Source organism: Delphinus delphis, chromosome 9 (genome assembly GCF_949987515.2).
Source record: "Delphinus delphis chromosome 9, mDelDel1.2, whole genome shotgun sequence".
Lineage (NCBI taxonomy): Eukaryota > Metazoa > Chordata > Mammalia > Artiodactyla > Delphinidae > Delphinus > Delphinus delphis.
Window position 1 is genome coordinate 14,679,677 of NC_082691.1, and position 13,008 is coordinate 14,692,684.

Consider the following 13,008-nt stretch of genomic DNA (forward strand, 5'->3'; position numbering starts at 1 on the left):
CCCAATCCAAAAATGGGCAGAAGACCTAAACAGACATTTCTCCAAGGAAGATATACAGATTGCCAACAAACACATGAAAGAATGCTCAACATCACTAATCATTAGAGAAATGCAAATCAAAACTACAATGAGGTATCACCTCACACAGTCAGAATGGCCATCATCAAAAAATCTACAAACAATGAATGCTGGAGGGGGTGTAGAGAAAAAGGAACCCTCTTGCACTGTTGGTGGGAATGTAAATTGATACAGCCACTATGGAGAACAGTATGGAGGTTCCTTAAAAAACTACAAAGAGAAATACCATATGACCCAGCAATCCCACTACTGGGCATATACCCTGAGAAAACCATAATTCAAAAAGAGTCATGTACCAAAATGTTCATTGCAGCTCTATTTACAATAGCCAGGACATGGAAGCAACCTAAGTGTCCATCGACAGATGAATGGATAAAGAAGATGTGGCACATATATACAATGGAATATTACTCAGCCATAAAAAGAAACGAAATGGAGCTATTTGTAATGAGGAGTATGGACCTAGAGTCTGTCATACAGAGTGAAATAAGTCAGAAAGAGAAAAACAAATACCATATGGTAACACATATATATGGAATCTACAGGAAAAAAACAGTTATGAAGAACGAAGGGTCAGGACAGGAACAAAGACGCAGATGTAGAGAATGGACTTGAGGGCACAGGGAGGGGAAAGGTATGCTGGGACGAAGTGAGAGAGTGGCATGGACTTATATATACTACCAAAATAGATAGCTAGTGGGAAGCAGCCACATAGCACAGGGAGATCAGCTCGGTGCTTTGTGACCACCTAGAGGGGTAGGATAGGGAGGGTGGGAGTGAGACGCAAGAGGGAGGAGATATGGGGATATATGTATATGCACAGCTGATTCACTTTGTTATAAAGCAGAAACTAACACACAATTGTAAAGCAATTATACTCCAATAAAGATGTTTAAAAAAAAGGCTTCCTAGCCAAAAACAAGATATGCCTCTCCAACACTTATTCAAATCTTCTTTACAATTTTAGGTGAAACATTATAGTTTTCAGTATTCCTAGAGTATATATGGTGGTGGTTTTGTTAAACATGCTCTCCATTCCCTATGTTTCTAACTGGTTATTATTGGTACATAGTCTTTAAAAGCTCTTGCTTTAGAATATATGTATTAGTATATAATATATATTAGTATGCTGTGTGTATATACATACATACTCTCTCTCTCTCTCTCTCTCTCTCTCACACACACACACACACACACACACACGTGTGTATATACACACAGATTCTTAACACTTGCCATTTTACCAAATTTTTTATTCAAGGAATTTCAGGTCATTTCCTTGCACGCTGCATGTATGCAATGCTATCAGATACAAATTATGATAGTATACCTCTTATTGGGTTCACTTTTCTAACACTACTAGTTAACTAGTTAGTGCTTCTAAAACACTTTTAAAATAATGATACTGCTAGTCAATTTTTTCTCATTCTTGCCTTTACTTCCAGTATTTCACCACTAAATATTATCTAGTCCGTTTGTGATACATATTTTATTGTGTTAAAGAAATATGCCTCTACACTTAATTAGCAGTTTATAATTTCAGCAAATGCCTATTTAACACTATCAAGATAGACATATTATTTTACATCTATTAAAATGATGAATTATAATAATGGAATTCCTAAAACTAAAACATTCTTGTATTCTTAGGATGACCCTACTTGACTCTGCAAGTTAATTTTTAATAAAACATTACATACTACTGGCTAATCACTCCTTTTAGAAATTTTGTATTAATATTCTGCAGAAATTTTTCATGCTGTCTTTGTTAATTCTTGGTGTTTGTGTCATACCAACTAAAAGTTCCAGGAAGTTTTGTTTACTACATAGTATAGAGAATTGGTTATAAGTTTAGATAGTAAGGTAAAACTATCTAGATTCAAATCTCAATTGTGCCACTTGCTAGTTGTATGACTCTGAACAAATTCTTCACCTCTGTAAGGTTCAGTTTTCTTAACTATAAAAACAACACACAACTTAACTGAAGTAATTCAGGTGAAATTCCTAGAACAATGCTTGTATCATGTATAAACTAAATAAATACTAACATCATTAATAGAAACCCTAGTATTAAATACAATTAGGAACAATAGTTGGCTAACTGAAAAAATGGGTTAGAGAAAATCATTACCAAAAAAAAAAAAAAAGAAAAAGAAAGATACACAGATACATGATTTTAACATTTTATTTTAACTAAAAATGTATAAATGTGCATTTATTTCCCAACTTTCTGACATAGGGCCATGGCCTTCTCTTTCATCAGAGGACTCACTGAATGGAATTCTACATTAGCCAACTCTGTTAAGTCTTTGCAAAGCACTGCATCTGTCTATAGTTAATTAAACAACATATGTACAATAATAAAATGTTTGTATACAAAATGGGAAACAACTACCTCTTGGTCGTCATACTCTTCAACTGGTGGAATAAATACGTAGTCTTACTATAGAGTGGTAATCTACTAGCTGCAAATATTCAGCTTGCTATGTTATCAAGCTAGTATTATTTACAGATGGAATGTAGAGCAACAATTAGTCCAATAAGTCTGCTGAAGGGAAGGTTCACAGTACATGGGTATGTATGTGCCTTATACCAATATCTTCCCTAAAAATTCTCATCCATATTTTGAAACACTCATGCAAATCTTACAAGTTGCAATTTAATATTATTATATATGAAAACCAAAGCTCTTTTATAAAAAAGAAACTTATTTAAAATATTAGATAAAGAGAAAGATGATTAACACGTAAGTCCTATGACCTAGGCCCTATAATAGGCTCCAAATAATGAAGACCTATGCTAGTGAGTACATGGATGTATTTTGGTGTGTCTGCATACACATATACATATAAACACATGTGCATATACATATGTAAAAGAGTATTTCTTTAAAATATCTCCAAACATTAATTCTTCCATACTGCCACACTCCGGAAAAAACAGAATCTACCATTCATTCTCTCCCCCCTCATATTTACTCCTCCTTCCCAGTCTTATCTTTAGGAACTCAAACACATTAATCTAATCACAAAATATCTAGGGACTTTAAGATCCTTAGTTTTACTAGAACAATTATCAAAGTGCCTGCATTCTAGTTTCTCCTCCATTCAGCAATCATCAGCCTTCAACAGAAACATGATGTTCTCCTAGAAACACAAGCGTGAAAAAATTTTAATTTCCTACAGATATTACAAATATTAAAATCACAAGCTTACCTTATTAATTCTAGTTGTGCAAGCTCCTGATTTGCTTGAAATATAGGTTTTTTAGTGAAGAGTTCACCAAGGATACATCTAATGGGAAAAATATCCACCATTACCAAATGGTATGATTTTACTTCACTACCAAGTTTCAAGTAAATTAACCAGTCAATAAGCCTATCTTACCCACAGCTCCATACATCAATAGCTGGTGTGTATCTTTCTTCTCCCAACAGCAGTTCAGGTGGACGGTACCATAAAGTGATGACCTTGTTAGTATATGGACGACTAAAAAACACAGAAAGCACTCTTTAGAGTTAGCATGTGTTAGAATAAGAGAAATTCTTTTAAGAAATATTATTTTGGCTAATCAAAGCAATCCTACAATCCTAACTAAAACTACTTTCATCTGCCTGCAGACATGCTATGACATCTAATACATGATCATAAAATACATCTGAAAGCAATGTGATTACCTGAAAAATTCCCTTAATATATAAAAATTAAAAGTTGTTGGCTTGTTTTAACTGTAATACGGTCAAAGAAAGATCTTTATATCAACTGTTGGCATTGATGATTTTGACCAAATCTGGCAAATCACTAATGTATGGCAAGATACAGTTCAAACTGTAACCACCACCTAACAAAAGTTTTCAACTGGGCATATCTTTCCTTGGCAATATTTCATTGATTTTAACCCACTTTGGTATGTGAATAGAAAGTATAGAAATGTAGACTGTAGTAGTTTGGGTCTACTCTGCCAGGAACCACTAGTGATAGGTAAGATACTTTATCAGATGATTCCTTTGTCACCTTCTAACAATGAGGACATATATATACATATACTGCTACCACTTTGTCATAGAAGATATTATCTAGTAAGCTGTATAAGTGTTCTTATACCCACACACTAAGCCCAGAACAATGTTGGGCATAGGGCAGACCTTTTACTGTATATGGCCCTGCAACTTTAGGTGACATACATGAATTAGCTGGGTGGGGGAACAAAGTCGGAGAAAATTATGATAAGTAGTTTTCTAAAACATTTCAAAGGTCTATGAGCATGTGAAACGTATGGTCTTGCTACTAAGGTACAACTAGGTATCTACAGTCTCAAGAAAAATGTTTAAATTAATGTAAATCTGTCAGTAAATAGTTAATTTTTTTATCTTTTTATGTTTAGAAATTTTTTAAATATATTTTTAAAAAATAAAAGTCTGCTGTATTATGTGGAGAAATTACACAAATTAAGGTTAGTAAATTTTATATTTAAATAAAAGATTATTTTATATGTGTGTTAAAAAGAAACAACAGATCCAAAATGGAGTTACTTGTGTTAACTCCCACACCAGCAAACCAAGACTTACTACCTAACGTAACTGCAGATTCAGCCCCTCCCAGGAAAGGCATCTTAACCAATTGGTCTGGAATTTCCTGGTCAGCACTAGCGAGGTCACCTGCCACACAGACCCCTCCCATCCCTTAAAGGAAAGTGACCTTGCCAATCTGCTTTCTGCTAGTATAACTTTCTTGTCCCTGCCCCCTTCTGCCTTTAAAAACCTTCCATTTTGTATAGCTCCTCAGAGATCCCTTCTACTTACTAGATGGGATGTGGCCTGATTCAGGAAGTGTTTAATAAAACCAATTAGATCTTCGAATTTACTCAGTTGAATTTTGGTTTTTAACCGTATTATATATCAATTTCTAGGCAACATTTAGAACACAGTCATCTTTAGCAGTTAAAATTAGACTAGTTCACGTTTTCATTAACTCTCATCAAATTCAGAAGTGAAAATATTTAGTACATTTTCAAAAATGATTAAACACAGAACTAGATGAACTATACTTCTAGGTGTACAGCAAAAGTACTTAATGTATACCAATTAATAGCTTTTCCAAATATATCCAAATGCTCAGTTTCTGTCAGAAGAAAAGTAAGAACTACGTAAAGACTTGAAACATTCAACAGTAAAATTTGACATAGACAGCTCAATTTTAAAACACTAACAAAATCTCTAAATTGTGGAAACTCTTTCATTTATGAAGTAAATAAATATTCAAACTGATATATATTTTTTGTAAAACAAAGTACCATCCCAACATTTCTCTTTACAATCAATGAAATATCAACAGAATAAAGATCAAAGATTATCTGCTCAGTAATAGATTCCAACACTTTGCCCTTCAGGGGAGGTGTGACATGGTTACGGTCTTCCCTACCCTACACACCACAAGCAGTGCTGTATTCCTAACAAAGCGAGCACTGCCTTAAGGGTATATCCCTAGGCTGGCAGGCAGCTCAGCCTCCTGTCTGGTCTGAATAGGTAAAAGGCAAACAGATGATCGGAGCAAGATTTTAGGTCCTTGAAGTATTTGGAGATTCTGGATAAATCCAAATTAAAATTCACAAACCATAGTTGATAACTCTGTTAAAGACCATTCTAAGAAATGAAAAAAAAAATCATATAATAGGAAGTACCTAAATTAGCTTTAAAATGCTTCACTTTTCCAACAATACATAAAGTCTACACTTATTTCTTTTAGAGCATAACATATTCTTGAGAAAAACATGGAAAGAGTTCAGCTAGCTAAATTCATCGTATGCCCAAATGCCATGTCTCCTTCAGAATCCACTAGGTAAACACCTACCAAAACTACAAAAGAAATTTGGGACCTATTTTTAACACCAACCCAACTTCTAAGGTCAAAAACCCAGGAGTCATCCTTGTTTCCTTTTTCCTTCAAATCTCACATCTAATCTATCAACAACTTCTGTCAACTCTACATCCAAATAGGTCCTAAATGCAACCATTTCCCACGATTTCAAGGAAATCTGAGCCATTACCAACTTTTAGTCGGAGCCACTATTATCTTTTTTTCTGGTACTACTGCAACAGTCTCTTAACTAGTTTCCTGGCCTTGATTTCTAGATTTCCTCCCCCACTTTTAAGTTTTTTAAGCATAAAACCAAGTCATATCAGTTAGTTGCTTAAACTGTCCAGTGATCTCCCACTGCAACTAAATAAAATTTATACTTTACCTCAGGTGATAAGACTATACACTGGAGTATCTCACTTCCTATTTTTACACTGGGCAACATCTTGGCCCCCTTAAACTTTCCAAGTCTGTTTCCAGGGCTTGCAGTTGCTGAGTTCCTTCTACTTGGAATGTTATCTGCCTAGGTCTTCATTAAGTTATCCTCTTCTCATCACTCAGGTCTTAGCTCAATTTTACTTCTCAAAGAATTCTATCCTGGGCTTCCCTGGTGGCGCAGTGGTTGAGAGTCCGCCTGCCGATGCAGGGGATGTGGGTTCGTGCCCCGGTCTGGGAAGATCCCACATGCCGCAGAGCGGCTGGGCCCGTGAGCCATGGCCGCTGAGCCTGCGCGTCCGGAGCCTGTGCTCCGCAACGGGAGAGACCAACAACAGTGAGAGGCCCGCGTACTGCAAAAAAAAAAAAAGAGTTCTATCCTAACTGCCTTAGCCAAAATTAGCCAAGCAGCCACCCCCAAGCTCATAGTGTCCCTACAGACACTATTTTATTTGCTTTGTAGCACTTGGCACTTTAAATTCTTTCCTCTATCCAACAGGTTCTCGTTGTCTACCTTCTTTCATGACTATGTAATGAGACCAGGGATTGATCTGTCTTTCTTATCTCTACTACGCAGCCAACAGGTATTATACCTAGGTCAGTGTCTGGCATACAGTAAGTACTTGGCAATATTTTTAATCAACTGATTTATGCCATAACTACATAACAATAAACACAGTCTTTTTCCTCATGCCCTTTCCCCATTCCCTTCTAATTTTACCCTACTTTCCTCCTTTTGATTTTTTTTCAGAAAAATAACTTAAATTTCTGTACCATAACATTGCTACAGAAAAACATAAGTAATTTTTCTCCAATTGACGTTACCTTAGGATCATTTGCACATTCTTATTACACATGCAAATTTAGAAGTCTTAGAAGTACCTGTATTTTAACATATCCAAAAGGAAATTTATTATCTTCTGCCGTAAACCTGCTTCCCGTTTCCTGTCTCAGCAAACGGCATCACAGTTTATGGCAGAGACTGCTAAGCTGTCTTCTAAAATCTGTTCTTCTTTTCTTCAATGGGAGCTGCCCACCTACACTACATTTCCCACCCTCACTGCAGTTAGGTGTGGCCACATGACCAAGTTCTCACCAATGGAACGTGAACACAGATGCCATTTCTTGGCCTGGCTCATAACACCCCTCCCTCCTCTTTTCTAGCTTCTAGCTGACAGACATGGTGATAGACTTGGAAAGCATGTGAAGAAAGGCAGCAAATCTTCCAATCTGGATCCTTAAATGACTGTATGAAGCAGAGTCACCATTTGATCAAACAATATGGTGAAATATTCTCATTTGTGCAGCAAGGTAAAGTAACAACTGCTCCAGATTACTGAGTGAGAAATATAAACTTCTTATTCTTTAAGCCACTGAATTTTGAGGTTCTCTTTGTTGTAAGTTTAGCTTCTCCTAATTAATAAACCATTTATGCAATTCCTTAAGCAGCAATCTTACTGTAGGGGTAAAGGCAGGATGTGTCTACCAACACAATAGTCAACCATCAAGTTCTAACTATTCTATATCTTATGATATAATTCATCTCCAACTTTCCAACACCTATGCCCATTGCCTAGTTAAAGCCATAATTATCCTACCTAGGTTTTGTTTTGTTTTTTTTAATAATCACTACTTTTTTTTTTGATGTGGACCATTTTTAAAGTCTTTATTGAATTTGCTTCTCTTTTATGTTTTGGTTTTTTGGCCACAAGGCATGTGGGATCTTAGCTCCCCGACCAAGGATCAAACCCGCACCCCCTGCAATAGAAGGCGAAGTCTTAACCGCTGGACTGCCAGGGAAGTAAGTCCCCCATACCCTACCTAGGTTTATTGCAACCCCTGTCTAATTGACTGCCCTTGCTTGCAGACTTACAAGGTCAATCTACTTTCCAAAGTGCAGTCAAAGTGATAGTATAAAATAAAATGCCAATGTTTACACCTTCAATACACACTGCTGCCTCTGGGAGAATATCCACACAAAACTTACAAACTTATTACTTGGTTCTTGCTCTGCCTACACTGAACTATCAGTTCCCTGAGAAGGCTTAGCAAATGCTCATTTTCCAGAGCTAGGACATAGAGCCAGGGAGAGAACAGAGCTGGCAAAAAAACTTTCAAGAAGATAGTTGTGCTGTAATTATGTTTTAAATGAACATTTTAAATAAGCTTTTTTTTTTTTTTTTTTGCGGTACGCGGGCCTCTCACTGTTGCGGCCTCTCCTGTTGCAGAGCACAGGCTCCGGACGCGCAGGCTCAGCGGCCATGGCTCACGGGCCCAGCCGCTGTGCGGCACGTGGGATCCTCCCGGATCGGGGCACGAACCCATGTCCCCCGCATCGGCAGGCGGACTCTCAACCAGTGCGCCACCAGGGAAGCCCTAAATAAGCTTTTTAATGTACTTTTCAAAGTTAACACTGACAAAAGACAATGAAAATGATTGTTTTATTAAAGTCAAGGAAAAGCTCATGATAATTTACTCAAAAATTTTACAAAATAGGTGCCATACCTCACTTTTTACCTTAGTGCTTAATGAGGAGAAAGCCAACACTGAGAAAGTATGCAGACAGAAGGACTTTAATCATAAAAGAAAATTCCAAGGTGGGTGGAGTTAGCAGAGAATAAAGCCAATCTCAAACCACCCAATTCAATATTCATTTATAGTATTATGAAGAAAATATTCCATGGTATGATTCGGTTGTTGTGTTTACCAATGTAAAGACAGAAGTGTAAGACACTGAAACTGTTTTTTTTTTTTTAGAAGATGTTGGGGGTAGGAGTTTATTAATTTATTTATTTATTTTTGCTGTGTTGGGTCTTCGGGTTCTGTGCAAGGGCTTCCTCTAGTTGTGGCAAGTGGGGGCCACTCTTCATCACGGTGCGTGGGCCTCTCACTATCGCGGCCTCTCTTGTTGCGGAGCACAGGCTCCAGACACGCAGGCTCAGTAGTTGTGGCTCACGGGCCTAGTTGCTCCGTAGCATGTGGGATCCTCCCAGACCAGGGCTCAAACCCATGTCCCCTGCATTAGCAGGCAGATTCTCAACCGCTGCGCCACCAGAGAAGCTCTGAAACTGTTTTGAAACTAGGACATTTAAATCCCAAGAAAACTAAAGTACTGATGTAATAATGAAAATCGATCATCCAAAGTTACACAAATAAATAAAATCCAGAATCCTCAAAATTGAACATTTAGGACTTGGGCTACTAGGTTTGGCTACCCACTGTCAACATCCTAAAGACGGTCTTGTTTACATCACAAAGAGAAAACACAAACTGATGTGATATCACACATGCGAAGTTTTTTTTTCTTTCACGGACTAAAAAAAAAAACTACATTATTGAGATATCTACCCAGTCTTTTCACAAAAAAACATTCATCCCTACTAAAAAAGAAACAGGATGGAAAAACATATAGTGAGGTTCTTAGGTGTTACAGAATAAATTAATACTTTAAAAAGAAAACCCTAAAAATAGAAAAAGAACCACTCCAATTTATTCCCACAATTAAAATTAAATCCCAAGCAATAATTCCATAACCTAGCAAAACACACACACATAAAATCCCTCTGACATTAAATTAGAAAAAGAAAACAGTAACTCCAACAAGCTGTTCCTCTTGGACGGCTAGAAACTACCTTTGTAAAAATCCAGAAATAATGGTCTCGACATTAAATATTCTGAATTTCAACTTCTACTGAATATCTTCATCTGTAAATAAGTCTCATTAACAATTTTTGAAAATAAAGCAGACACTATTTCTTTGTCTACTAGGGAAGTGGCACCACCACCAGCAATACTTCTTTTATTTTTCAAACCTCCTACTTTAATGTGGTTAACAAGATATTAAAGTGTAAAGTCATCATAAAACTTTAATGAAATCTCAGGTAATTTTAAATATTTGATGCTATCAAAATATTTCGCATTTATAGACTTTATTAGATACATAAGGAGCTTTAAGGGAGATTCAGAAATGGAAATATCACACAACTTGCTGGAAGACTAAATGAGCATACTTCATTTGGAAAAAATAAAATATAATATTTGAAGGGCCAACAATTAATATTAATATAATTAATATAACATTTGAAGGATCAGAATTAATCAAGCGGTCACTATGAATGTGTTTTATGCTTTAAGGCATATAAAACACAAAAGTTCAAGATAATGATCCCTGTCTTTAAAATAACTACAATTCTAGCTGTAGTGAAAAGACAAGAACAAAAGTAAAAAAACCAGCACCAAGGAGGCAATTTTAATTCTGAATATAATTTCATCTACTCCCTGGACAAGCAGCAAGAGGTAATTCTTCCATTCACACCCTACATAGGTTTGGGAAAATTTAGTTTTGGTTTTAATGGCAATTTTATGAAAAGGCACTAGATGGCGATATTGCCTTCAAAAATGTTTAAAAAGCTATTTTGTTCACTAACTTTCAGAACCACAAAAGAAATGTTTTCCAATACACTATAAATATCTTAGAGATTTGAAATCCTTCATCTTAAAGTTGAGAATAATGACATACAGAGATATTAATTGACTTGTCCAATATTTCACAACTGGTAAAATGGAAATGCCAAGACTAGAGCCAAAGTTTCCTGATTTAGGCCTTAGGATTTTGAGTTCCTTCCATTAAAAAAGTAAACGTGTTAAGTTATAGTTTCTTCTGTAGAAAGTGAAATTAATTTCAACTTACATGTAAAGTGCATATTTTTTCATATGAGATGGTCACATAAAGTGAAAAAGATACTCCATTACTTGGAAAAGCATTGTAGCTAAGACTTCGTAAAATAAAAACTCAGAAGAGGATTTATCATTGTGGCTAAAAGTCTTGGGGAAAGGTGGACTTAAAACAGCTACTAAAAAACTGAACAGATATGAAGAAATGAGGCAAATACCTCTGTTCTCAAGTTCTATATTTTCCAAGGCCAAATAGAGCAAAGCATGAATACTGATGTTCAAAACAAGAAAATGATTCTTCAAGTTTAAAGGAATCATTTTCCCCCCTGATTTTAGCCCAGTGTTTCTGTCCTCTACTGTAGCACACATGACAGAGGAGATCCATACTGGTCACCCACAACCCCATACTCAATTCCTACATACTAGCTGTAGTTCCATCAAGTTTTCCTCATATTCAAAAAAGATATACCGGGACTTCCCTGGTGGTGCAGTGGTGAAGAATCCACCTGCCAATGCGGGGGACACGGGTTCGATCCCTGGCCTGGGAAGATCCCACATGCCGTGGAGCAACTAAGCCTGTGCGCCACAGCTACTGAGCCTGCGTTCTAGAGCCCGCGCTTCAGAACTACTGAGCCCACGTGCCACAACTACTGAAGCTCGTGCACCTAGAGCCCGTGCTCCGCAACGAGAGAAGCCACCACAATGAGAAGCCCACGCACCGCAGTCAAGAGCAGCCCCTGCTCACCACAACTAGAGAAAGCCCGGGCGCAGCAACAAAGACCCAACGTAGCCAAAAATAAAAATTAATTGATTAAAAAAAAAAGATACACCAAATCAAATAAGTGAGAGAGATGTAATTGATGCTACTACAGTGATAAGCTGAAATCTGCTCTATTTTGAAAAAAACAAGAAACCCTACAACAATTTCTTGAACACTTCATTCTACCTGTAATAGCTAATTACTTAGAAAATACTTCAAAAAATATTTGGATGGGGGTATTACGATTTCTTTCTGCTTATGATAACAAAGAAATATGGATGGAAATCTTTTGCTGTATGTTTATTTCAAGAAATATCTAGAAAACTTGGGATAATACAGTGAATATGCTAAAGGCAGTGAATTTCAGTATGTTATTAAAATTTACTAGAATAGTATGTGTATTTTAAAGTCATTCCATTAAATTAAGCCTACTTCTCTAACTGATTTTAAAGAAACTGGAATTATTTGAATCTGAAAAAGAGTAGTTTTAAAGACGTACATAACCCTGAAGGAAAGGATATTTGCTTATAAAACAAAATGATATACCAAGTTTTTAACTTACAAATTTGATTAAGCAGAAAATTTCAGTATACATTACCTGAAGATGCAAAGTTATGGGATTTTAAATTTCCTACTTCCTTAAGTTCAAAATTCTTATATCAATTCAGCAAGGCAATGGGGACCAAGGTTCAGTGAACACGCCACACCCCTGACACTTCATTGAAACCCAACATTCCATTTTAAAAGAGAAAAAAAAAATCAATGGGAAAATTACGTATAAAATTTGGCTCTATAGTCAGTTCTTCTGGAACATATCTATTCCAATGTGAACAAATATCTGCATAAAAAGAATCTATGAGATGGAAAATGGTAATTTAGCTGTTCTCCATCTCCACTGAAACCTAACACGAAAACAAGAAGAAAGGGATTCATAGTCAAAGTATGACAGACATATACTTCTATTAAGAAAGGATAACCAAACTACAGTGAAATCTCAGTTAAACAGCTAAGCAGGTAGAATCCTTAATTAAGAAGAATTTCCCCCTAAAGAATAGTCATTGAAATTTAGTCATTCAAGAAGTATACTTAAGGACCAATTTATTTTTTTCCTTCAAATTCTATCGAAAGGCACTATTATACACAATGGAAAGAATAAATAATTGGGAGTTGGAAAATTTGAGCTATACACTCTTGATGATACTAACA

The 13,008-nt window shown here is 36.2% G+C and overlaps 1 protein-coding gene across 3 annotated transcripts in view; it reads right to left on the bottom strand.

Moving 5' to 3' along the window:
• Positions 1-13,008, bottom strand: part of CDK13 (cyclin dependent kinase 13) — a 113,522-nt gene that overhangs the window by 28,020 nt on the left and 72,494 nt on the right. For all 3 annotated transcript variants that reach the window (XM_060020215.1, XM_060020213.1, XM_060020216.1), the window contains exons 8-9: positions 3,465-3,566; positions 3,294-3,371 (exon numbers count right to left, since the gene is read on the bottom strand). In XM_060020215.1, coding sequence (XP_059876198.1) covers positions 3,294-3,371; positions 3,465-3,566 — 180 coding nt within the window. The remainder of the gene's footprint in view (positions 1-3,293; positions 3,372-3,464; positions 3,567-13,008) is intronic.